This window comes from Rhinatrema bivittatum, chromosome 2 (genome assembly GCF_901001135.1).
Source record: "Rhinatrema bivittatum chromosome 2, aRhiBiv1.1, whole genome shotgun sequence".
Taxonomy (NCBI): Eukaryota; Metazoa; Chordata; class Amphibia; order Gymnophiona; family Rhinatrematidae; genus Rhinatrema; species Rhinatrema bivittatum.
In genome coordinates, this window is record NC_042616.1 from 521,287,590 (window position 1) to 521,307,708 (window position 20,119).

A 20,119-nucleotide genomic window follows, 5' to 3' on the forward strand; every position below is an offset into this window, starting at 1 on the left:
AATGATGATCCTTCAACCATGTTTCCCTTCAAAACCTGGTACATACGCACACTGAATGTGATCATTAAGTGTCAACATTGCAAAATGACCAAGGTTCTGATCACTATCTTCCTATCATCCCAAGCCCTTGTCAACTCAATGAACAAAAGCTAGGCTTGGAAATTGAACTCATATCTCCTATAAGGCAGCATGTAGTCCCACTAGTGAGAAAGTGAGCCCACTCCTTACTAGTTTGTTTGATGCTGGATGCTTATAATATCCCTGGGATATATGGAGGCCTTAGTTTTCAAGAAGTAGCAAACATTAAAACGTATAACAAGACTGACAGTGCTTTTCCACTTTGAGTCATGCTTTTATTTCATTTTTTCTTATCTGAAATTTTTTTTTAAACATTATGTGCTTGGAGCCAAGAAGACCCTGTCATAGAAACAGCTTAACATTGATCTTTGCTAACACGATTTTATTGTAAGTATGAAATAATAAATGTAATGTTTCTTTTCTTTGGAAAGTACTGAAATATTGTAAAATTTTATATCAGAAATTATTTTTGTATGCAGTAAGAGATTTAAAAGAACTTTAGACAGAAAGTGGCAAAACAACCAAACAAAAATAAATAGAAAAAGTATTACAATTAGATAAGGCAGGAAGGTGGCTTAACAGCTGCTATCATGGATAAGACGACACTTCAAGAGTTTCAGGTAGTTGTCAATCTTGTGTGAATCCCTGCGAAGGCAGTGGAGCAGAGTGTAAAAAGCAAAGAGACGAGAATCTTCATCTGTGACGTGCACAGATGGAGGTCCTGACCACAGTGAGTAGACGTCATTCCCTAGGTCACCTGGATGAACCTAATCAACGACAGGAAAATGTAGTACAGTGAAGATTTGACTTTTATTGACACCACTGTAGGTTCTATGAAAATACAGGAGAAAGGACAGGAGGAAAGTGACCACATGTTACTTACCCGCTTAACTATTTTCTCCATTCCCTCTAGGAGCCTCTTTGTTTGTTCCTCAATCTCAACTGCTTTCCAGAGGATTGTGTCTGGGGCTTCTTTGATCTCTTGTACTTCAGATACCAGATGGACTAAGGGGTCATTCCAGGAACGTAGTACCCTTAGAACTAAGTTCAGTAAGTCTTCATGCTGAAGATTGACAGACAGGAAATAAAATGAAAATGGTAATGTCAAAGACAACGAAAATGCAGAGGGGGAAAACAGGGACAATGTTTTAACATTCCCAGAATAGACTGCTCTTGGTTTGAATTGAAAATGTATCAGTGTTTTGGAAGAAATTTGAAAATTAAACAGTAAAGCTGCTCCTTTTAATGGTTTTGTGCATGTGTGTAGCTTGGGACTGGTGGATGAAGAGGATAAAAAAGTTAACATTCCAAATGGAGTGGTTTTGACTGAAGGTCCTTGGGTAGTTGGGGGAAAGTCTTACAGAGGACTGTATTCAGCTGCAAACCAGCTAGAAAATGTAGCCAGATAAACTTACCTGGCTAACTTTGCAAGGATAATCAGCTGCATGGGTTCATTGAGGAATATCCCCAGCTAACTTAAAGTTAGCCAGATAAGTTTATTCGGCTAACTTTAGCACATCTCATTGGCTGCCTTAAAGTTATATGGCTATGCTAGCTGGATAACACTGTTCATCGTCCTTTATCCTATTAATTTAGCCAGGTAGCCAACTCCATCCTGAAACATCCTCACCCTGCTCCCAAGTTATCTGAATAACATTTTAGTTGGATAAAAATTATCTGACCATCTTAGTGCCAGTCAGTGCAGTTGAAATGTCAAATCACACTAATTGTTTGGCTAAGACTGATCTTAGAAAAAATCAATACGCCACTGCTTCAGCAATTATAAACTATGAACAACAAATCATGAGATACTACTCAATCGCTGGAATAAAATAATTTTGTCAGTATTTATAAATTTTAAATTTGAAACAAAATTTTTGATATTTGAAAAAAATTTTTGACACCTGCTCTATAAAATGTATATATGGATTAAATGTGTATTTATGTGTATTTTATGTTAAAATTATAGTGGAATTGGAGGAAAGTTTCATATAAACTTGTTGGTGTCTCCGCACCACTGTTTTTGTGGTGTATAATCATTAACTGTCCTCCTCCTCCTGTGGATTTTTTAAGTTTTTTATATATTGAAATTATTCACCTCTGTAAACTTGAACATCTTCCGTAATGTGAGCATCAAACTATTTTTATATGCACTGTGTTTTAAAGGCTATAAAGTCTCTATTGTAAACTAAAGGGAGTAAAATTCAGACTTCCCCCATAGATGTTGGTATGTGTTGTCCAGTTTCCAACGATGGTCCCGACATGAACGATCCGTGTTTCAGACATATTGTCTTTCCTCAGGGATGTAAGATGCTGCTGTCCGACCAACTTTCAAAGGATCTGGATAACTCCATAGGAAAAAATCCTCTAGGGATCTGGTGTGGATGCCTCTTGATGGAGTCGCTCTGGCTCCATCTCCGGAAGATCACTCTTCCGGAGATTAAATAAAGTAATGTGACTTCTCCTATATTGGGTCTGACTGATTGGCAGATCCAGTCGGTAGTGGTCCTACATATATAAAAATTGTTCTACATAATATTTGGCGTTTATAAATTGTATGACTGATCTGGAAACCTCATTTGTGTTGGTATTGCTACTCCCGGTTTCTAGTAGATTGGGCTGTTTGTGTTAAGACTGATCTTAGCCAGACAAATGGCGCTGAATATTGGCCTTATAACATCTGTTTTAACAATCATATGGGTTATGTTTAAATGAAATATAAGAATACAAAGGGCATCTCTGATTCTGATTACCCCTTGAGCATAACTAATTTTATTGCTTCTCATTCTTGAACTATACTAACCATTATATGAATATTATACTGTGCTGTACCAAACTTTATGAAATATTTTGATGTCAGTACTACATGTATTATTTTCTAGTGCTACCACTAAAAATATGTATTTACAAAACACCTCTATATGCTGAAGTCATCTGGATAATCTAGACAGATATTACTCTATTAAAAATAATACTCATTTTAACTGTTTTGAAAAGAAAAACCCACTGTCATGCCAGGATCTGTATCCTTCAGCTCAAGGTTTCTCTACAGGAGGTAAAATAAGTGAGGTCTAAAACAGACTTGTCTTTCCAACCATTAGGTGACCGCTAATAACTAGTTTGAGACAGCCAAACTCATTTCTTATAGATCTAGGCCAAGTTTCAAGACATGCCAGAATTGCGAAAGTAGTATATTAATAATCCATTGAACTACTGGGCCCTTAGATCACTACTCTTGAGTAAAGAAAAGACAAATGCATTTACTTTGCAATAGGGGTATTAGATACAGCATAAGGCATTGTTTTAATGCTTTAATGAGACAGTGCTTGTTTTAATCTTCTATATTTTACTTTATGCTCCGTGTCATGATACAGTAATATGCATCATGTGTATGATATTTATACCCTCAGCACCATAACATCTCGAAACATTATCATATTGTGATAACATTATTTGTAATAACATTCTATGGACTTGTGAGTGAACATAAATAAAGCTAGGTGGTGTCTTGTGCAACTGATTTTGTTTGACTATTGCTTTGACTATGGAAATTCTGACTACGTTAGCTTTCAGTTATTCAAGGTGTTTCTAGAATTTTGGAACCTATCAATGAAGAAAGAAATGAATTAGATAAAGGGGCATATTTTAAAAAAGTAAGCGTGCGCGTACTTTTGTTTGCGCACCCGGCGCAAACAAGAGTATGCCGGATTTTAATAGATACGCACGTAGCCGCGCGTATCTTTTAAAATCCGGGGTTGGCGCGCGCAAGGCTGCGCAAAATTGGCAGCCTGCGCTCGCCGAGTAGCGCAGCCTACCTCCGTTCCCTCAGAGGCCGCTCAGAAATTGGAGCGGCCTCCAAGGGAACTTTCTTTCCGTCGCCCCCCACCTTCCCTTTCCTTCCTCTAACTAACTTGCCCCCCAGCCCTAACTAATTCCCCCTTACCTTTATTTCAAAAGTTACGCCTGCCCAAGGCAGGCGTAACTTGCACGCGCGGGCTGGCTGCCGGCGCGCCATGTTCCGGTCCGGGGGCTGGTCCAGAGGCTGCCAATTTTGCGCAGCCTTGTGCGCGCCAACCCCAGATTTTAAAAGATATGCGCGGCTACGTGCGTATCTATTAAAATCCGGCATACTCTTGTTTGCGCCGGGTGCACCCCCGGAATGCCCCCCGATGACGCACCGGCTGCGACACGCCCCCAACATGCCCCTGACACGCTCCTGCCCTAGGAAAGCCCCGGGACTTACGCGCATCCCGGGGCTTGCGCGTACCGCCGAGCCTATGCAACATAGGCTCGGCGCATGCAGGGGGTGGAAGGGGCAGCTTTTCGGGGGTTACGCGCTTATCTTAAGCGCATACCCCTTTGAAAATCTGCCCCAAAGAGTTCTTCAAAAAGCTGACTACACCTGAGATCCTAGTTGTAGTAATTTAGCATTCAGATTCCATTTTAAAGAGTGGCGTGAAATCCATTTAAACCTCTTATGTGCATTTTGTGTTCTTTTCCATGAAAAGACAAGGAGTGGCTAGAAATGTACAAATCTTTCAAAAATCAATTTGAGAGAAAATATGCAGCTTTCCCATAAAATTAGAAAAATATGGATATTTTAAAATTAGATGTAAAAGATTGAATGGATTTTGAACTCGCATTTGAGGAGATTTTCAAATTTTGTAAATTCACTCTCTGCTCTTCAGAATATCTGAAGTAGGTTCCATCACATTGTTGAATCTGCTTTGAGGCTTTCAGATTCATTTTAGATTTTGTAGATTGTGGGGCGGATTTTAAAAGCCCTGCTCGCCGGTGCGCCTATGTTCCATAGGCCTACCGGCGCGCGCAGAGCCCCGGAACTCGCGTAAGTCCCGGGGTTTTTCGAGGGGGGCATGTCGGGGGCGTGTCGGATCGGCGCGGCGTTTTGGGGGCGGGACGCAGCGTTTAGGGGGTGGGCCTGGGGGCATGGTTTTGGCCCGGGGCGGTCCGGGGGCGTGGCCGCGCCCTCCGGAACCGCCCGCAGGTTGCGTCTCGGCGCGCTAGCGGCCCGCTGGCGCGCGGGGATTTACTTCTCCCTCCGGGAGGCGTAAATCCCTCGACAAAGGTAGGAGGGGGTCTAGATAGGGCCGGGGGGGGGGTGGGTTAGATAGAGGAAGGGAGGGGAAGGTGAGGGGAGGGCGAAAGCGAGTTCCCTCCGAGGCCGCTCCGATTTCGGAGCGGCCTTGGAGGGAACGGCGGCAGGCTGCGCGGCTCGGCGCGCGCCGACTACACAAAATCAGCAGCCTTGCGCGTGCCGATCCAGGATTTTAGCGGATACGCGCGGCTACGCGTGTATCTACTAAAATCCAGCGTACTTTTGTTGGCGCCTGATGCGCCAACAAAAGTACGCGAAGGCGCGCTGTTTTAAAATCTACCCCAATCTTTAGGGGGCAATATTCAACCACTGAGCAGCTCAGCTAGTTAGCCAGATAAACCTATCCGGTTAAATAGCAGGGTACATTCAGCAGCACAGTTATGATGCTGAAAATACCTGGCTCTTTTAGAGTTAGGTACATATGTTTAAGTGGCTAACTTTAGGACAGGTCAGTGGCACAACCAGAGTTAGTAGCATAAGTTAAATGGCTACTTTGAATATCGGAGTTATCCACTTCACTTATGTAGCTAGCTCTGCTCCTCCCCAACTCCGCCCGTCTCTGGAATGCCCTGACATATGTGACTGAGTTCTAGCCCCAAAGTACATTATAGGGATATAATTTAGATTCCTAAGTCTTTTAAAATGCCACTTTAGCCATTTAGATGGATAACCTTTGAGTTATCCATCCAAATGGCTTTTGAATATGGACCTCTAGATTTTTCTTCTATGGAGAGTTATACAATATGCAGCAGAATACGTTAACCAATGACCTATTGTAAGATGTGTGGACCCTTGCTGCTAAGATGAGATGGTCTCAGCCTATGGGGTAGGCCCCGAAGGCCTTCACCAACAGCTGCAGAGCTAATCAGGAAAGACACTAAACTGGAACATCACCTATACCAACCCCTTTCCCCTTAGGTTTAGCCCTTGGGTTCCAAGAGGCTGGCAGGTCTTAGGCTAGAGTCTGTGAAAATGGCATAGGTGTTTTTCCAGGGCCAGACTAGGATCAAAGATGGGTGGCAAACAAGACTGGTCAGTTTCCAGGAAAGGGTAAGGGCCAGAAATCAGTTTGAGGGGAGGCTGGGTGACGAGGAGCAGGATTGACAAGGCAGGGCAGAATGGGAGGAAGAAGGAACTGGATAAAACAAAGCAGGACAGGCTGTAGAGATGAGGCAAGGCTTGGCTGGTGAAATGAGACAGGAAACAGGAACGCAAGAAGCAGCAACATACACTACACACAGCAGTGCAGGCGATCAATTGCTGAGACGAAGTAGGGACGTCCTCAGGGCCCTTTTATAGGACAGCAGCTGGTGATGTCATCTAAGGAAGCTGCAACCTTTTTCCGCTGCGGGTCCTTTAAATTAGCAAACTTCGGGCGCGCATGCGCCTATGGGAAAAGGCAGAGGCAGTGGTTCTGGAGGCGTCCTGCTATGCCTGAGAGCTCCAGTGTGGTCCTGCCGCAGAAGGGAGGACCTGCAATTTGTGGTATTGGGGGAGAGTATGACAGCCTGAGGGGAAGTCCAGCAGACCACCAAATGTAACAGTAACCCCCCTCTTAAGCCCCTTTCTCAAGGTCCTGGGCTTTGGCTTTTGGGGAAAGTGATAATGGAATGCTTCTCCTAAGAAAGGTGCATGAAGACTGACTGCTGGCTCCCAGGAATTCTCTTCTGGGTTGTTATCTTTCCATACAAAGATATTTCAGCTTATTGCGTTATCTGCAGGAGTCCAAGATCTCCTGTACCTCTTAGTCGGAGTCTTTTTCAGAAGTTATCTCTGCATGTCTTGGGGGCTTTCGAGAGGGGACCACGGGTTTCACCAAGTAAACATGGATCATGTTATGTATCCTTAACATGGTTAGGAGTTTGAGCTGATATGTCACAAGTCCTGTTTGAAGCAAGTCCAGAAAAGGACCTATAAATCTGGGTGCCAAACAAAGGGATGAAACTCAGAGACACAGATTCTGCGTGCTTAACCACACCAAGTCTCCAACATAGAATTGTAGAGCTGGTCTACGTCTCTTATCAGTGTGTTTCTTAGTCTGTGTTGCTTCCTTAGAAATAAACCAGCTGGTTTGTAGTCACAGATCCTGGAGCTCCTGGGCTATAAGGCAGGCTGCCAGACAGGTCACAGAGAGAGATAGTCGTAGAACTTGAGGGTGCTTGCTGTGAACAACCTGGAATGGGGAAACGCCAGTGACACTACTGACATGACTGCTGTGTGAAAAACTCAGCCCAGATTAGGGGAATGGACCAATCTTCTTGTCTCTCATTGACATACTGTATAGGTGAAGGAAGGTTTTGAAGGCCTGATTGTCTCTGTTCAGCCATTCCCTTGAGGATGGTAGGCTGTGGTGAGATCCAGGGTAATGCCAAATTATTTCAAAGACCCTTCCAATATCAAGCCATGAACTGGACACCTCTATCTGACAAGATATGAGAGGGTAATCCATGTAAACGGAAGACATGCTGGATGAAGAGGCAGACTAACTCAGGAGCAGAAGGCAAGTCTGGGAGAGGAACAATATGTGCCACCTTAAAGAATCTGTAAACTATAATCCATATCATGGTGTAGCCATGAGACAGAGGGAGGTCCATGATAAAATCAGAGAACAAGTGGTTCCAGGTTTCCTTGCAGGTTGGCAATGACTGTAACAGACAGAGCAAGATTCCACGCAGCTCTTCGCAGCCATACTTACTTGTGGTCACCAATAGTGGTACTGAAGGAGTTCAAGTTACAGACTACTCCAGAATGTCCTACCAGGGGAGAATCATGAGTATATTTTAATATCTGTTCTTGAAGACACTTGAGTACTACCATCTTCCTCAGGGGTATTATTGTAGCAACAGCAACAATGACCTTCACAGAGTTGATGATGTGTTGAGGCATCTGTGTAGCATCTTCTATTTGAAAGGAGCAGGAAAGGATATCTGTTTTTTGATTCCTAGCTGCTGGTCAGTAATGGAGATCAAAATCAAACCAATTGAAGAAGAAGAACTATCGGGCCTGTCTGGGGTTAAGCTGCTGCACTTGTTGAAGGTATTCCAGATTCTTATGGTCAGAGTAGATTGTGGTCCAGTGTTTTTCCCACTCTATCAGAGTCTTCCATTCTTCGAGCACCAGTTTCACTGCGAGGAGCTCATGATCCCCAATTGTGTAATTCCTCTTGGCCAGAGAGAACTTTCTGGAGAAAAAGGAATTTAGAAGGAGGCTTCCTTTGTCACTGAGTAGATTGTGGTCCGGTGTTTTTCCCAATCCCACTTTGTCACAGAGTAGATTGTGGTCCGGTGTTTTTCCCACTCTATCAGAGTCTTCCATTCTTCGAGCACCAGTTTCACTGCGAGGAGCTCATGATCCCCAATTGTGTAATTCCTCTCGGCCAGAGACAACTTTCTGGAGAGAAAAGAATTTAGCAGGAAGCTTCCTTTGTCACTGTGTTAACCAAGGACAGCCTCTACCCCAAGGGTATAGGCATCTACCTCCAGGATGAAGAGATGATTAGGGTTTGGTTGCCATTGGCAAGGTCCCTGGGATAAGGCTTGTTTGAGAGCCTGGAAGGCATCAATGGATTCATTGGACCAACACCAGTGTCTGCTTCCTTTCTGGTTAAGGCAGTAAGAGGCGCTGAAAGGGTTGAACACTCTGGAATACATTGGCAGTAGTAGTTAATGAATCCTAGAAAGCACTGTAGAGCCTGAAGGCTGACTGGTTGGGGCCAATCTAGGATGTTTGTTTGCTTTGCAGGATCCAAATGGAAGCTGGTTCAAGAAGTGATATACCACAACAAGGGGAGTTGTTCTTGCTCTAAAAGACATTTTTCAAGTTGTGTATACAGATGATTGTCTCATAGCCATGTAGCACTTGTTTAACACACTCCCGGTATTGAGTCAGAGATTGGGAGTAGATGAGTATGTCATTGAGATACCACTACATAGAAATACAGGAGGTCTCGTTAAATTTCATTTATCATTTTTTGGAATACCGATGGGCATTGCAGAGTCTAAATAGCATGACTAAATACTCATAATGCCCATCTTGAGTACTGAACATGTTTTTCTACTAATCTTCTTCCCAAATGCAAATACGTCAGTATGTTCTCTATAGATCTAGTTTAGTGAAGATCTTAGCTCCTTGCAGGTGATCAAAAAGCTCAAAGATGAGTGGTAGGGTATATCAGTTCTTTTTTGTGATGGCATTCAGGTCCCTGTAATCAATACAGGGCCAGAGTGTCATCCTTCTTGCTCACTAAGAATAAACCTGCTTCAGCAGGAGAAGAAGAAGTCCAAATAAAGACCCTTGCCAAGTTATCCTTGCTATACTGACTTATGGTCTCAGTTTATGGGACAGATAATGGTAGACTCTTCCCTGTGGAGGAACTTTGTCTGGGAGAAGGTCTATGCCACAGTACTAGAAGCATTGCGGGGGCAGGGGTTTGGCCTGCTGCTTAGAGAAGACATTGTAGAAGTCATCTACTGCAGCAGGAGCCCTGTATGGTGGCAGCCAGTGTCAACTGGGTAAATGGACGAACAGAGGTTACACAACTGGTGAAGCAGATGGAACCCCATTGTGCCAACACAAAGAGACCCACTTCATAACCGGCTGGTGTTGTTGAAGTCAGGCGAGATCCAGGATAACAGGATTCACAGCTCATGGAATAACATGAAAAGAGATGGTCTCCTTGAAGAGAAGGCCAGTCTGAAGAGTGAGTGGAATTGTTATTTCCATGAGGTAGCCTGGGAGAGGATCCCATATACTGAGGAGAATGTTACTAGATGTTCCAGGATGATGATAGGCATCTGGTGTTGATGGACCAGAGCTTGGTCAATGAACTTTTTGCCCGATCTGTAATCTAGAAGGGCCTCCATATCAAGTTGGTCATGTTCTGTGAAAATTGAGATGGGATCCAGTAGTTGGAGGGAGGAGAGTGTTTGGCCTAGAGTTGCCTTCCCAATCACTTTTAGCCATGGGAGTTTCCCAGTTTCTCAGGGCACTGTGATACCACATGTCCATGCCCTGCACAGTATAGGCACAATACCAACTGCCTTCTCCAAGGTTTTGCTGGGGAGAGAGCTTAATTCAGCCCAGCTGCATGGGCTCCTCCAGAACCTTTGATTCTGAAGACATTACCTAGACCAGAGGAGACTGGAAACAAGGAGCCAATACTACATGATGTCAGATAGCCTTATTCTCCTGAGCTCTTTCTTGAAAGTAGAGATGAATGCTACCAGACAATGAGATCAAAGCTTCCAATGTTGTGGGAATGACTTGGCCAGCCAATTCATCTTTTATTCTGCTTGAAAGGCCTTGCAAAAATATGGTGGCTAGACTGTCCTCTCCCCAGTGCAGTTCAGATGAAAGGGTGTGGAACTGTATGGAATATTTTCCAAGAGTTTGTGAACCCTGCCGGATCCAAAGCAGCCCAGCTGTCATTCTACCTGGTTCTTAAAAATTAGCCTAAACTGTTGAAGAAAATCTGGGAAACTCATGAGCATAAAGTTGTCATGCTCATGAGCTTCCCAAGCCAATGTGGTGCCATCCAGTAGTGATAAGATGTATGTCATTTTGGAATGATCGGTTGGGAAGAACATGGACTAAAGTACAAAATGCATATGGCATAAGTTGATGAAGTTGTGGCATTCTTTGAGATCTCCATAGTAGTGTGATGGTGTCAAAAGCTGAGGAACTAGTCTATGGGGAGAAGCAGGGCTAGAATGAGGTGGAGCCACTGGAAGAGGAGCCGATGCAGGGGTCAGGGCATTCATGCAGAGTGTGAGTCTTTCCAGCAGAAAGGAACTTTGCTGCTGTGGTGAGTTTGGCTCAGCCTACAGGGTAGGACCAATTGTCTTTCACTGACAGCTGGTGGAACAGCACAGGAAAGAGATTGGATTGGAGCTTCACCTATACCAACCATATCCTCTTGGTTTGAGCCCTTGGGTTCTCGGAGACAGCAGGTATTAGGTGAGAGTCTCTTGGAAATTGTGTAGGCATTTATCTAGGGCCAGGGTAGAGTCAGAGGCAGGCAGCAGGTGGCAAACAAGAATGGTAAGTGCCTAGGCAAGGGTCAAAGGCAGGTGGCAAATACAAATTGTTAATGTCCAGGCAAGAGTCTGAGGCAGGTGGTAAACAGGAATGGTCAATATCCAGGCAAAGGTCAGTCGAAGGGGAGGCTGGGAGATGAAGAGCAGGACTGACACAGCAGGGCAGGCAGAAGGAACTGGATATGATGAAGCAGGACAGGCTGGAGAGACGAGGCAAGACTGGGCTATAAAGATGAGGAAGGAAACAGGAACGCAGGAAGCAGCAATACACACAAAGATACAGGAGACCGGTTGTTGAGGAAAAGTAAGGACGTCCAAATGGACCTTTTATAGAGCAGCGGCTGGTGATATCATCTAAGGACACTGCAGCCTTTTCCCGCCACAGGCCCTTTAAATCAGCAGACGTGGCCTGCTGCTGCGCCCAAGAGCTCCACTGGGGTCCCAACACAGAGGGGAGGCCTGGTTGTTCGCAGCATCAGGGGTGAATGGGGCAGCCTGCAGGGACGTCCTGCAGGCCACCAAATGTACACCTATATTTTTGTACAATATGCCAGCAAGTAATACATCCAGATCACAGTCAGTCCCATTAACTTATTTCTCTTTACGAATGTATAATAGATTCCAGAAAATGTGCAATTTAGCTCTTTTTATCTATTTAATGTCACTTTATAATTTCACCTCTGTATATCTATAACAGAGCATCATATTTTTTTCTTCTCTTCTGTTAATGTACAGTATTTTTGTGAAAACAGGAATAAGACTTACTTGAATCTGTTGTGCTTGCACCTTATCTTCTGGAGTGTTCAGGGAAGAAGTATGGCAGGCATTGATGGACTTTGTTATGAACCCCCGACCTTGGGCATAGCGTTCATCCTACAGATGAGTATAGAAAAACATCATGAAGAGGAAAAATAACTAGGGGTGGGCTTTTATTTTTAATGACCTAGGCAATGTCAATCACAGAGGACAGTACTTTTAAATTTCTCATGAGCTCTTAACTTGCAGATTGACTTAACGCCATCTCTGGGGCTGGAGTTAAATCTGCCACATTAAAACGTATGTGGTGGGAACCCAGCAATTTTTTTTGCATCAGGGTGTAATAGCTAATAGCATCATCTACAAGGAATTTATATGTGAAGAGTGCGACTGGCCATGCATTTGTTTGGGCACATGTTTTGGATGCGCTAATCTCTAGAGATGTGAATCGTGTGCCCGATCGTTTTAACGATCAGGTTCGGATGGAGGGAAAAAAAAATCGGATCGTTAGAGATGTGAATTGGAATCGGTTCCGATTCCAATTCACATCTTTAATTTTTTAGTGAGGCCTGAGCAGATAAAAAAAACCCCACCCCGACCCTTTACAAATGACCCCTTTGCTCTCCCACCCTCCCGAACCCCCCCTAAAATGTTAAATTACCTGGTGGTCCAATTGGGGGGGGGGGTGTCCCGGCGCAATCTCCCGCTCTCGGGCCATCGGCGCCATTTTGGCTACCACTGATAAAAATGGTGCCGATGGCCCGATAAAAAATAACCCACCCCGACCCTTTACAAATTACCCCTTTGATTCTCCCACCCTCCCGACCCCCCCAAAATTCTTTTACATGTACCTGGTGGTCTAGCGGGGGGTCTGGGAGCCATCCCTTCAATCATACCCTCGGTGCCGGTGCTGGACTGATTTCAAAATGGCGCCGATCGCCTTTGCCCTCACTATGTCACAGGGAGCGACGGTCGCTCCCTGTGACTTAGTGAGGGTAAAGGCGATCGACTGCCAGTATGGCGCTGATCGCCTTTGCCCTCACTTTGTCACAAGGAGCGACCGTCGCTCCCTGTGACATAGAGAGGGCAAAGGCGATCGGCGCCATTTTGATACCAGTCCAGCACCGGCACCGGCACCGAAAGCACGAAGCACCGAAACTGAAACCCGACCTGAGCCAGAAAAACAAAGCTCATCTCTACCTAATTTATACTGTATTGAAGCCTATGAATAATTGACTGCTTCTATCATATCCCCCATTGCCTTTCTTTACTCCAGTGAGTGCATTTCAAGTGACTTAAGTCTCTTTTTGTAGGGTTTTTATTGCAGACTTTATATCATTTTAGTAACTTTTTTGTGAACTGATTCCATCTTCTTGATGTCCTCATGAAGATACAGTCTTCAGAAATGAACGCAATTCACAAGATGGGGTCTTGCCATGCAATATTCCCTCCTTTTCTTGCTGATACCTCTACTTAAGCAATCAATTATATTCTTAGCTTCCTCTGATTGCTTTATTACATTTACTAGCTACCTATTACATCACCCCCATTAGGTTTTACAGTAGCACAAACTGTGGTTCACTATTTTGTTCCATATGCTTTTTTTTTTTTTTATATGGTGCTAGGAAGAATCTCTATGAAATTGCTTTGATTAAAGGATTTCTTTTTGTCCAGATTGGAGAAGACGGCTGATGTGGGTCGGTGGGGGAGGGGGGGATATGATAGAGGTCTTTAAAATCGTCATGATCTTTGGAGTGGTGGTGGATAAATTATTTTAAATAAAATCTTGAAAGGACTAGAAGTAAATCACTGATCCACATTTACTCATTTCAGATAATAGGACTAGCGGGCACTCTATGAAGTTAGCAAGTAGCACATTTAAAACCAGAAAATTCTTTTTCACTCAGTGCACAGTTAATCTCTGGAATTAATTGCCAGAGGATGTGGTTATGGCAGTTAGCATAGCTGGGTTTAAAAAAGGTTTGGACAAGTTCCTAGAGAAGTCCATTAACTGCTATTAACCAAGTAGACTTGGGGAATAGCCACTTCTTATTATTGGGTTAGAAGCATGGGATCTATTTAATGTCGGGATGCTGCTGGGTACTTGTAACCTGGATTGGCCACTGTGGGACACAGGATGCTGGGCTTGATGGACCCTTGGTCTGACCCCGTATGGTAATTTATGTTCTTATGTTCTATATTGCTCAGCAACTGAACTGTATCATCTTGTGTTATACTGTTTTTCACTGTTGTAGAAAATGAATATACTGAATTTATTTATTGCTAGCTCCTGACTGAAATTTGCAGGTCAAGACCATTTCAATAAGATATTCAATACTCACAAATTCACTGAACATTTCAGAAGAGAGCGAGTGGATGTAATGTGAGAGTTTCACTGCACGATCAAAGAGGTCACCAGTGGAGATCTGGCAGTTGATAGCCCCATTAGGGCAGATTGGCAAAGAGTTCACTCCGTTTTTTGCTAGAAACATGTTAGATACTAGTAGAATCATCAGCAGAATACCTGCTTGGGTGAAAAAAAAAAATCACATACAAATCAAGGGTTATATGCATAGTGAAAAGGTTTGCTTAATCTTTTGCTATACAGTGATGTCTATTTCATAAAAAATGAAAATGTATTTAAGTATTTATTTTGCATTATTTTTATTTTATCCATATGTTATGATGCTGGATTATTACCAATGTTTTCAAAAAAGGTTTTTGATGTGATGATGACCCTTAATGACTATTCATCCTATTAGATTAGGTTTTGATATTTAATTTTTATTAATATGTAATTTCTGATTGTCTTCAAATACAGTGGTTGCCTCACAGCCTAAGCACCTCTAAGGATAGGTTTGTTATAATAATTGAAATAAATAAATGGATATCTACATACAAGGAACATGTACATTAGAAATCACACATTTGAAATTGGCTTCAGGTTCATTTGACATTTTAACAAGCATTATATTTTATTGAATAAAGAAATATTTAATTTGTGATATTTGGGCATCTAGTTTCATTACATGTGAACATTCAGTGGGCAGAGTTGCATGCAGATCTATGTTAGCTGCTTAATTAGTTAAGCTGCATCATTAAAACAAATTCCAAAGCAGTCTTAAAAATGCATATTGCTGATCAAGGAATTTGGCATTCTGGGAGACATTCCCATCCCAGAGACTATATTTTTGGATTTATATATATATATATATATATATATATGGAGAGAGAGAGAGAGATTGATTTTCAAAGGAGTTTGTCCAGGTAACTTTAGAGTTATCTCCAGATAAATCCTGTGGTTCAAATGACTTGCCCCTTTAACTGAATACATTTTATCCTGCTAAGACAGAGTTATTGTCAGACTAATACTCTGATAACAATGGTAGAAGCTGCCAGGCTTGGTACAATGGTACCATGATCCCAGCTGCCTGGGAGGTTTTTGAGAGTGCTGTCTGGGGCAAGAGGGTTTCGGTTAGGATTCAGTTGAGAGAAGGGTGCTAAGGGGGAGAGGGGTTAAGGGCTGCTTATCAGGCCAACAGGCCTGAAACTTTGTTCCTAATCTTTTGGGGGGGGGGGGGGGGGGGGGGGGCTTGAGGGTGAGAGAGGAAATTGTCCATAATGCCGAGCTTTAGTTTAACACATTTAGAGAGGTGGAAGATGGGGGATCAGGCCTGCAGCCCTGCTAACTTTATTTAAAATGTTGTTTTCAGCACTTAACTAGCTATATCATTTGAATATAGCCAGTTAAGGTAAAGTTATCTCCGCTTCTGTACCTGGTTAACTTGAAACCTAACCATCCATATTCAAACATAGCTGGTTAAGTTTGAAAGTTATCCAGGAAACTTACCTGGATAACTTTATTCAAGTATATTCAGTAGAACATTTATCTCGCTGAATATGCCTGAGACCTTATCTGGCTGATACAGTAAGGTGCGGTAGAAAGAGGTGCATTAGTGCCGGGCGCACCCGCGTTTGCCGCACACACAGTCTGGATCACATACCGCTCGATACTGTATTTAAATGGCATGCAAATGCAAGTTGCGTCCAATGCGTGTCCAACGCGCGTCCATGAAGCGCAATCCATTTTACTGTATAGGCGCTATACTGCGCCTATACAGTATCCTGGGTGTGCTGGTACCTGTCATTTCAAAAGTCATTTCAAATGACATTTGAAATGACAGGTACCAGGAAGTGGATCCCAACTTTAAGCAAAAGAAAACCTAAAAACCTAAAATCCAATGCAACGGGAAAGCCACTATTCAGATCGTGACTAATCCCATCCCCCAGCCCCCGCTCACCTGCCCTGGCCGCGTCCATGGGTGCCAGTCTCTGGGGCAGCCCCAGTCCTCTCTCCCATCCTCCCGGGGGCAGCTGGCGGCGAGAGCAACCCCGGGCGGATCGCGAGGCGGCTTCCAGCAACCCTCGCCAGCGATGGTGAATGGGCGCACGCCGTGACCTCTGACGTCCAGCCGGGCGCTCAGGTCACAGCATGCGTGCGTTCATGCACCTTTGCTGCCATGAGCGCACGCCGTGATTAGTCGCGATCTGAAGAGTGGCTTTCCTGGCGCACTGGATTTTAGGTTGGGCAGGCAAGAGTTTAGGTTATGCTTGGAAACAACAGGTCCTTCTTTCCTGCTCCGGAGCTGTCAGCGCGCCCGCACGGGAGACCGGCACCATGGACATGACCAGGGCAGGTGAGCGGGGTCTGGGGGAAAGTTTGCTCGATCCTGGCTCTTGTCCCGGGGGGTGAGGGGGTTGTTTGCCCGTGAAATTTCGTCTCTCTGACCTGATGCTCCACACTAACGCAGGGGTAAGGGTAGGCGGTAAATTAGCAGGTTAAACATGCGGAAAAACTGCAGGTTTAAAAAGCGATAATCGGGGCGCACGTTACTGTATGGGAGGGAATAGCTAATCCGATCGTTTACATCTCATATACATGCCGCGGGCGGAAAGGGTTTCCCGTTGATTTAAAGAAGCGGTAAGGATGGGTTAAAAGGGACAGTGAATCGCGGGTTGGACTAACACGGCCAAATTGTGAGTAGAAAGCTGGTTAGACGCAGGGTAACCGTGGCCGCACTTTACTGTATAGGCCTGTTAATCGGGGTAAGTTATCTGTTCTCTGCTTTTCTAAACAATGGCCTTATAAAGAAGAAGACAAAAAAAAAAGAAAGAAAGGCGGTGCATGCCCGTCTTGCACAGCCAATGATAACTCTGGATTAGCGCAGGAAGGAGTAGGATTTGAAGGGAAAAGGAGGAGGAGGGGAGAAAGGGCAAAAGAGGTATAGTAGGAATATAGATAGGTTAGGGAGCTGGGTTAATGTTCGAATGAGTGGGGGTTTGAATTGGGGTGTTGTGATTGGCAGCAAGTAAGGAGTGATGTAGCAGCAGACTGGCGCCATTCGAGTCGGAGCAGTGTGGCGAGAGGGTGTACAGGGCTTGCGATCCGGAGTGTGAGGAATTTAGGTGTACATATAAAATCAATAACGATAAATATAATAGTAAGAAACTATCCAGTCATCTCGCAGTTAGTCTGGGATATTATTATTAGTAGCCCAGCTGAACTGTTGTTGTTTAAGTAGTCATGGCATAGGCCCGTACATTTGGGAGGATCGGATTTCTTCCCTACATAGCAGCTCTCTTCCCCATTATTATCCAGTTCCCATTGCAGGGAGGATAGGTATCATCAGTGGGACAGATGATGAGAAAGGGTAGGGAGAGAGGAGCGCGTGCTGCCCTTCGTTCGGGCAGGCCTTTGGCCAGCAGACGAGGCAGAGTAACAGCAGGTCCTCATTTTGTGGGGCCGGCAGGTTCCCCTCTGGCAGCGCAGCCTAGTGAGTCAGGCTATGAAAGGGTTTAAGGTGTCTAAGAATATCATCAACTGGGTATGATGTTGTTTCCGCTTGGCTAGTGTGATGGGTCACTTCCAGCCTGATCAGTACGGTGCGCTGCTGGCATATGGGGATAGCATATTAGGGGCATTTAGGGACTGGGAAGGTTGGGCCTGGCTCAATTATGATGAAAAGTTTAGGGACAAGATGGCAGGGAACCAATTTATGTCTTGACTCAAGACATTAACTTGTGGTTAACCCAAATGACAAATAAGAGTGCAGGAAATCTGAAATGCGGCATGGGTGGGGTTTCAGCGGTGGGAGGGGCAGGTTCCGGTGGAGGAGGAGGGGTCAACTATTCCTTTCGTGCTAGCGGGACAGTGGGAAAAGGGACGGTGAGCAGGAAGGGTGCGACAGGGAGTGGGGATGTCTGTTAGAGGTTTAATAAAGTCACGTGCCTTTTCCCAGATTGCAAGTTTCAGCATGCCTGTGCTAACTGTAATGGGGCTCACCCATCTTCCAAGTGCACTCAAGGAGGTAACACAGCAGTTAAGAGTGAAAAGTCATGAATTTTTGAGGCCGGCGGGATCGCCGGTGAGGTTCACAGTTCTGACTACATGGCTGCGAACTTATCCAAATCGCAAGGTGGCGCAGTTGCTTTTTTTGGGGTTTCAAGGAGGGTTTTCAGATTCCATATGAAAGTCCTGGGGGTGGTGGGGGGATCCGGATTGCCAAATTGGTGAGTCAATTTGAGGAGGTGGTGCAGAAAAAATTAGATTTGGAGTTGCGATTAGGGAGGATTGCGGGCCCATTCGAGGTGCCGCCGTATGACCGGATGCATCTGTCTCCTTTGGCGGTTATTCCGAAGAAAGCAGTTGGGAAGTACAGGTTGATCTTTAATATATCTTTTCCGAAAGGAGCATCAGTGAATGACTGCATTCCAAAAGAAAAATGTATGGTTTGTTGCGCTTCATTTGATGCAGCTCTGGCATTGGTACAGCAAGCGGGCAGAGGGCCTTGATGGCAAAGGCCGATATTGAATCGGCTTTTAGGTTGTTACCAATTCACCTGAGCAGTTTGCATTTATTAGGATTTTATTTTGATGGGGGTTATTTCATTGAAATGTGTATGCCAATGGGATGCGCCATATCTTGCACATACTTTCAAGCATTTAGTTCCTTCCTGCAGTGGGTAACAGAAAGATACACCTGATGTCAGGAGATGTTACATTACCTGGATGATTTTTTGTTTGTGGGAGAAAGCAAGACCGAATTGTGTCGAGAGCAGTTAAAAAGGTTTTTGGAGATGGCGAAACAGTTGGGGGTCCCAATAGCGGAGGACAAGACGGAAGGTCCGGCTACTAAATTGACATTCTTGGTAATTCAATTGGACTCGGATACGATGATTTCCTGATTGCTGGATGACAAGGTGGCGAAATTCTGGGAGTTGGTAGGTGAGGTTAGGAGTGTGAAGAAAGTGACTCTAAAGAAAATGCAATTGTTGATAGGGTCGCTGAATTTCACATGTCATGTCATACTGATGGGGAGGGTGTTCATTCAATGATTGTCGTCAGCTATTACAGGTATCAAGGTGAGTCATCATCACATATGGGTGACCCAATCCATTCGGGAAGAGCTAGGGGTGTGGGAAGTCTTTTTGCAGTCCTTTAATGGGGTACGGGTGATCCCAGAGTTTGAAGCAGGGAATCGGGACATAGAGTTGTTCTTGGATGCAATGGGGGGCACAGGGTTTGGAGTTTTCTTTAAGGGGATGTGGTGTGCTCAACCATGGCCTAGGGACTGGGTGGACAAGGGTTTGATGAAGAATGTCATTTTTTTGAGTTATTTCCTATAGTAGCAGCAGTAGTGATATGGAAAGAGCTCTTAGCCAACCAGAGAGTGGTATTTTGGTGTAACAATCTTGGGGTGGTTCAGGTAATTAATAATTAGACAGCGTGATGTCCACGGATCTCCAGGTTGCTTTGAGCATTAGTAGTGCATTGTTTAAGTATCAATGTAAACCTTAGGGCCAAGCATGTACTGGGAGAGCAGAACCTCATAGCTGATGCTTTGTCTCATTTCCAATGGAAGGTTTTTTGGGATTAGGCACCGCATGCGATGGAGTCACCAGAGAAGTTCCTGGAAGACTTGTGGACTCTTGGACGGATGAGGAATAGAGTTTGATATGGTGGTCTGTGGCAGCTTATACAGTGGGCAGGGCAGTCATGTCTTGTTGTTTGTGGTCCGACGGTTGGCTTTCGGGGCCAGTGCCAGAAGAGAGTTTAGTGCATTATATTTTAAGAG

At 44.4% G+C, this 20,119-nt stretch overlaps 1 protein-coding gene across 1 annotated transcript; it reads right to left on the bottom strand.

Moving 5' to 3' along the window:
- Nucleotides 1–653: 653 nt before the first annotated feature.
- PRL (prolactin) lies at nt 654–14,942 on the bottom strand. Its single transcript, XM_029592683.1, has 5 exons — nt 14,912–14,942; nt 14,328–14,509; nt 11,995–12,102; nt 962–1,141; nt 654–845 (listed from the first exon to the last, which is right to left on the bottom strand). Exons 1-5 carry the CDS (start codon nt 14,940–14,942, stop codon nt 654–656), a joined length of 693 nt encoding a protein of 230 aa, XP_029448543.1.
- Nucleotides 14,943–20,119: the final 5,177 nt, after the last annotated feature.

Coding starts and splice junctions, on each gene's coding strand:
- PRL (XM_029592683.1), bottom strand. CDS start 14,942: ATGTCAAATGAACCTGAAGCCAATTTCAAAT. Junction 12,103..14,327: donor CTGAAATGTTCAGTGAATTT/GTGAGTATTGAA, acceptor ACTCATCTGTAG/GATGAACGCTATGCCCAAGG. Junction 846..961: donor TGGAGAAAATAGTTAAGCGG/GTAAGTAACATG, acceptor GTCGTTGATTAG/GTTCATCCAGGTGACCTAGG.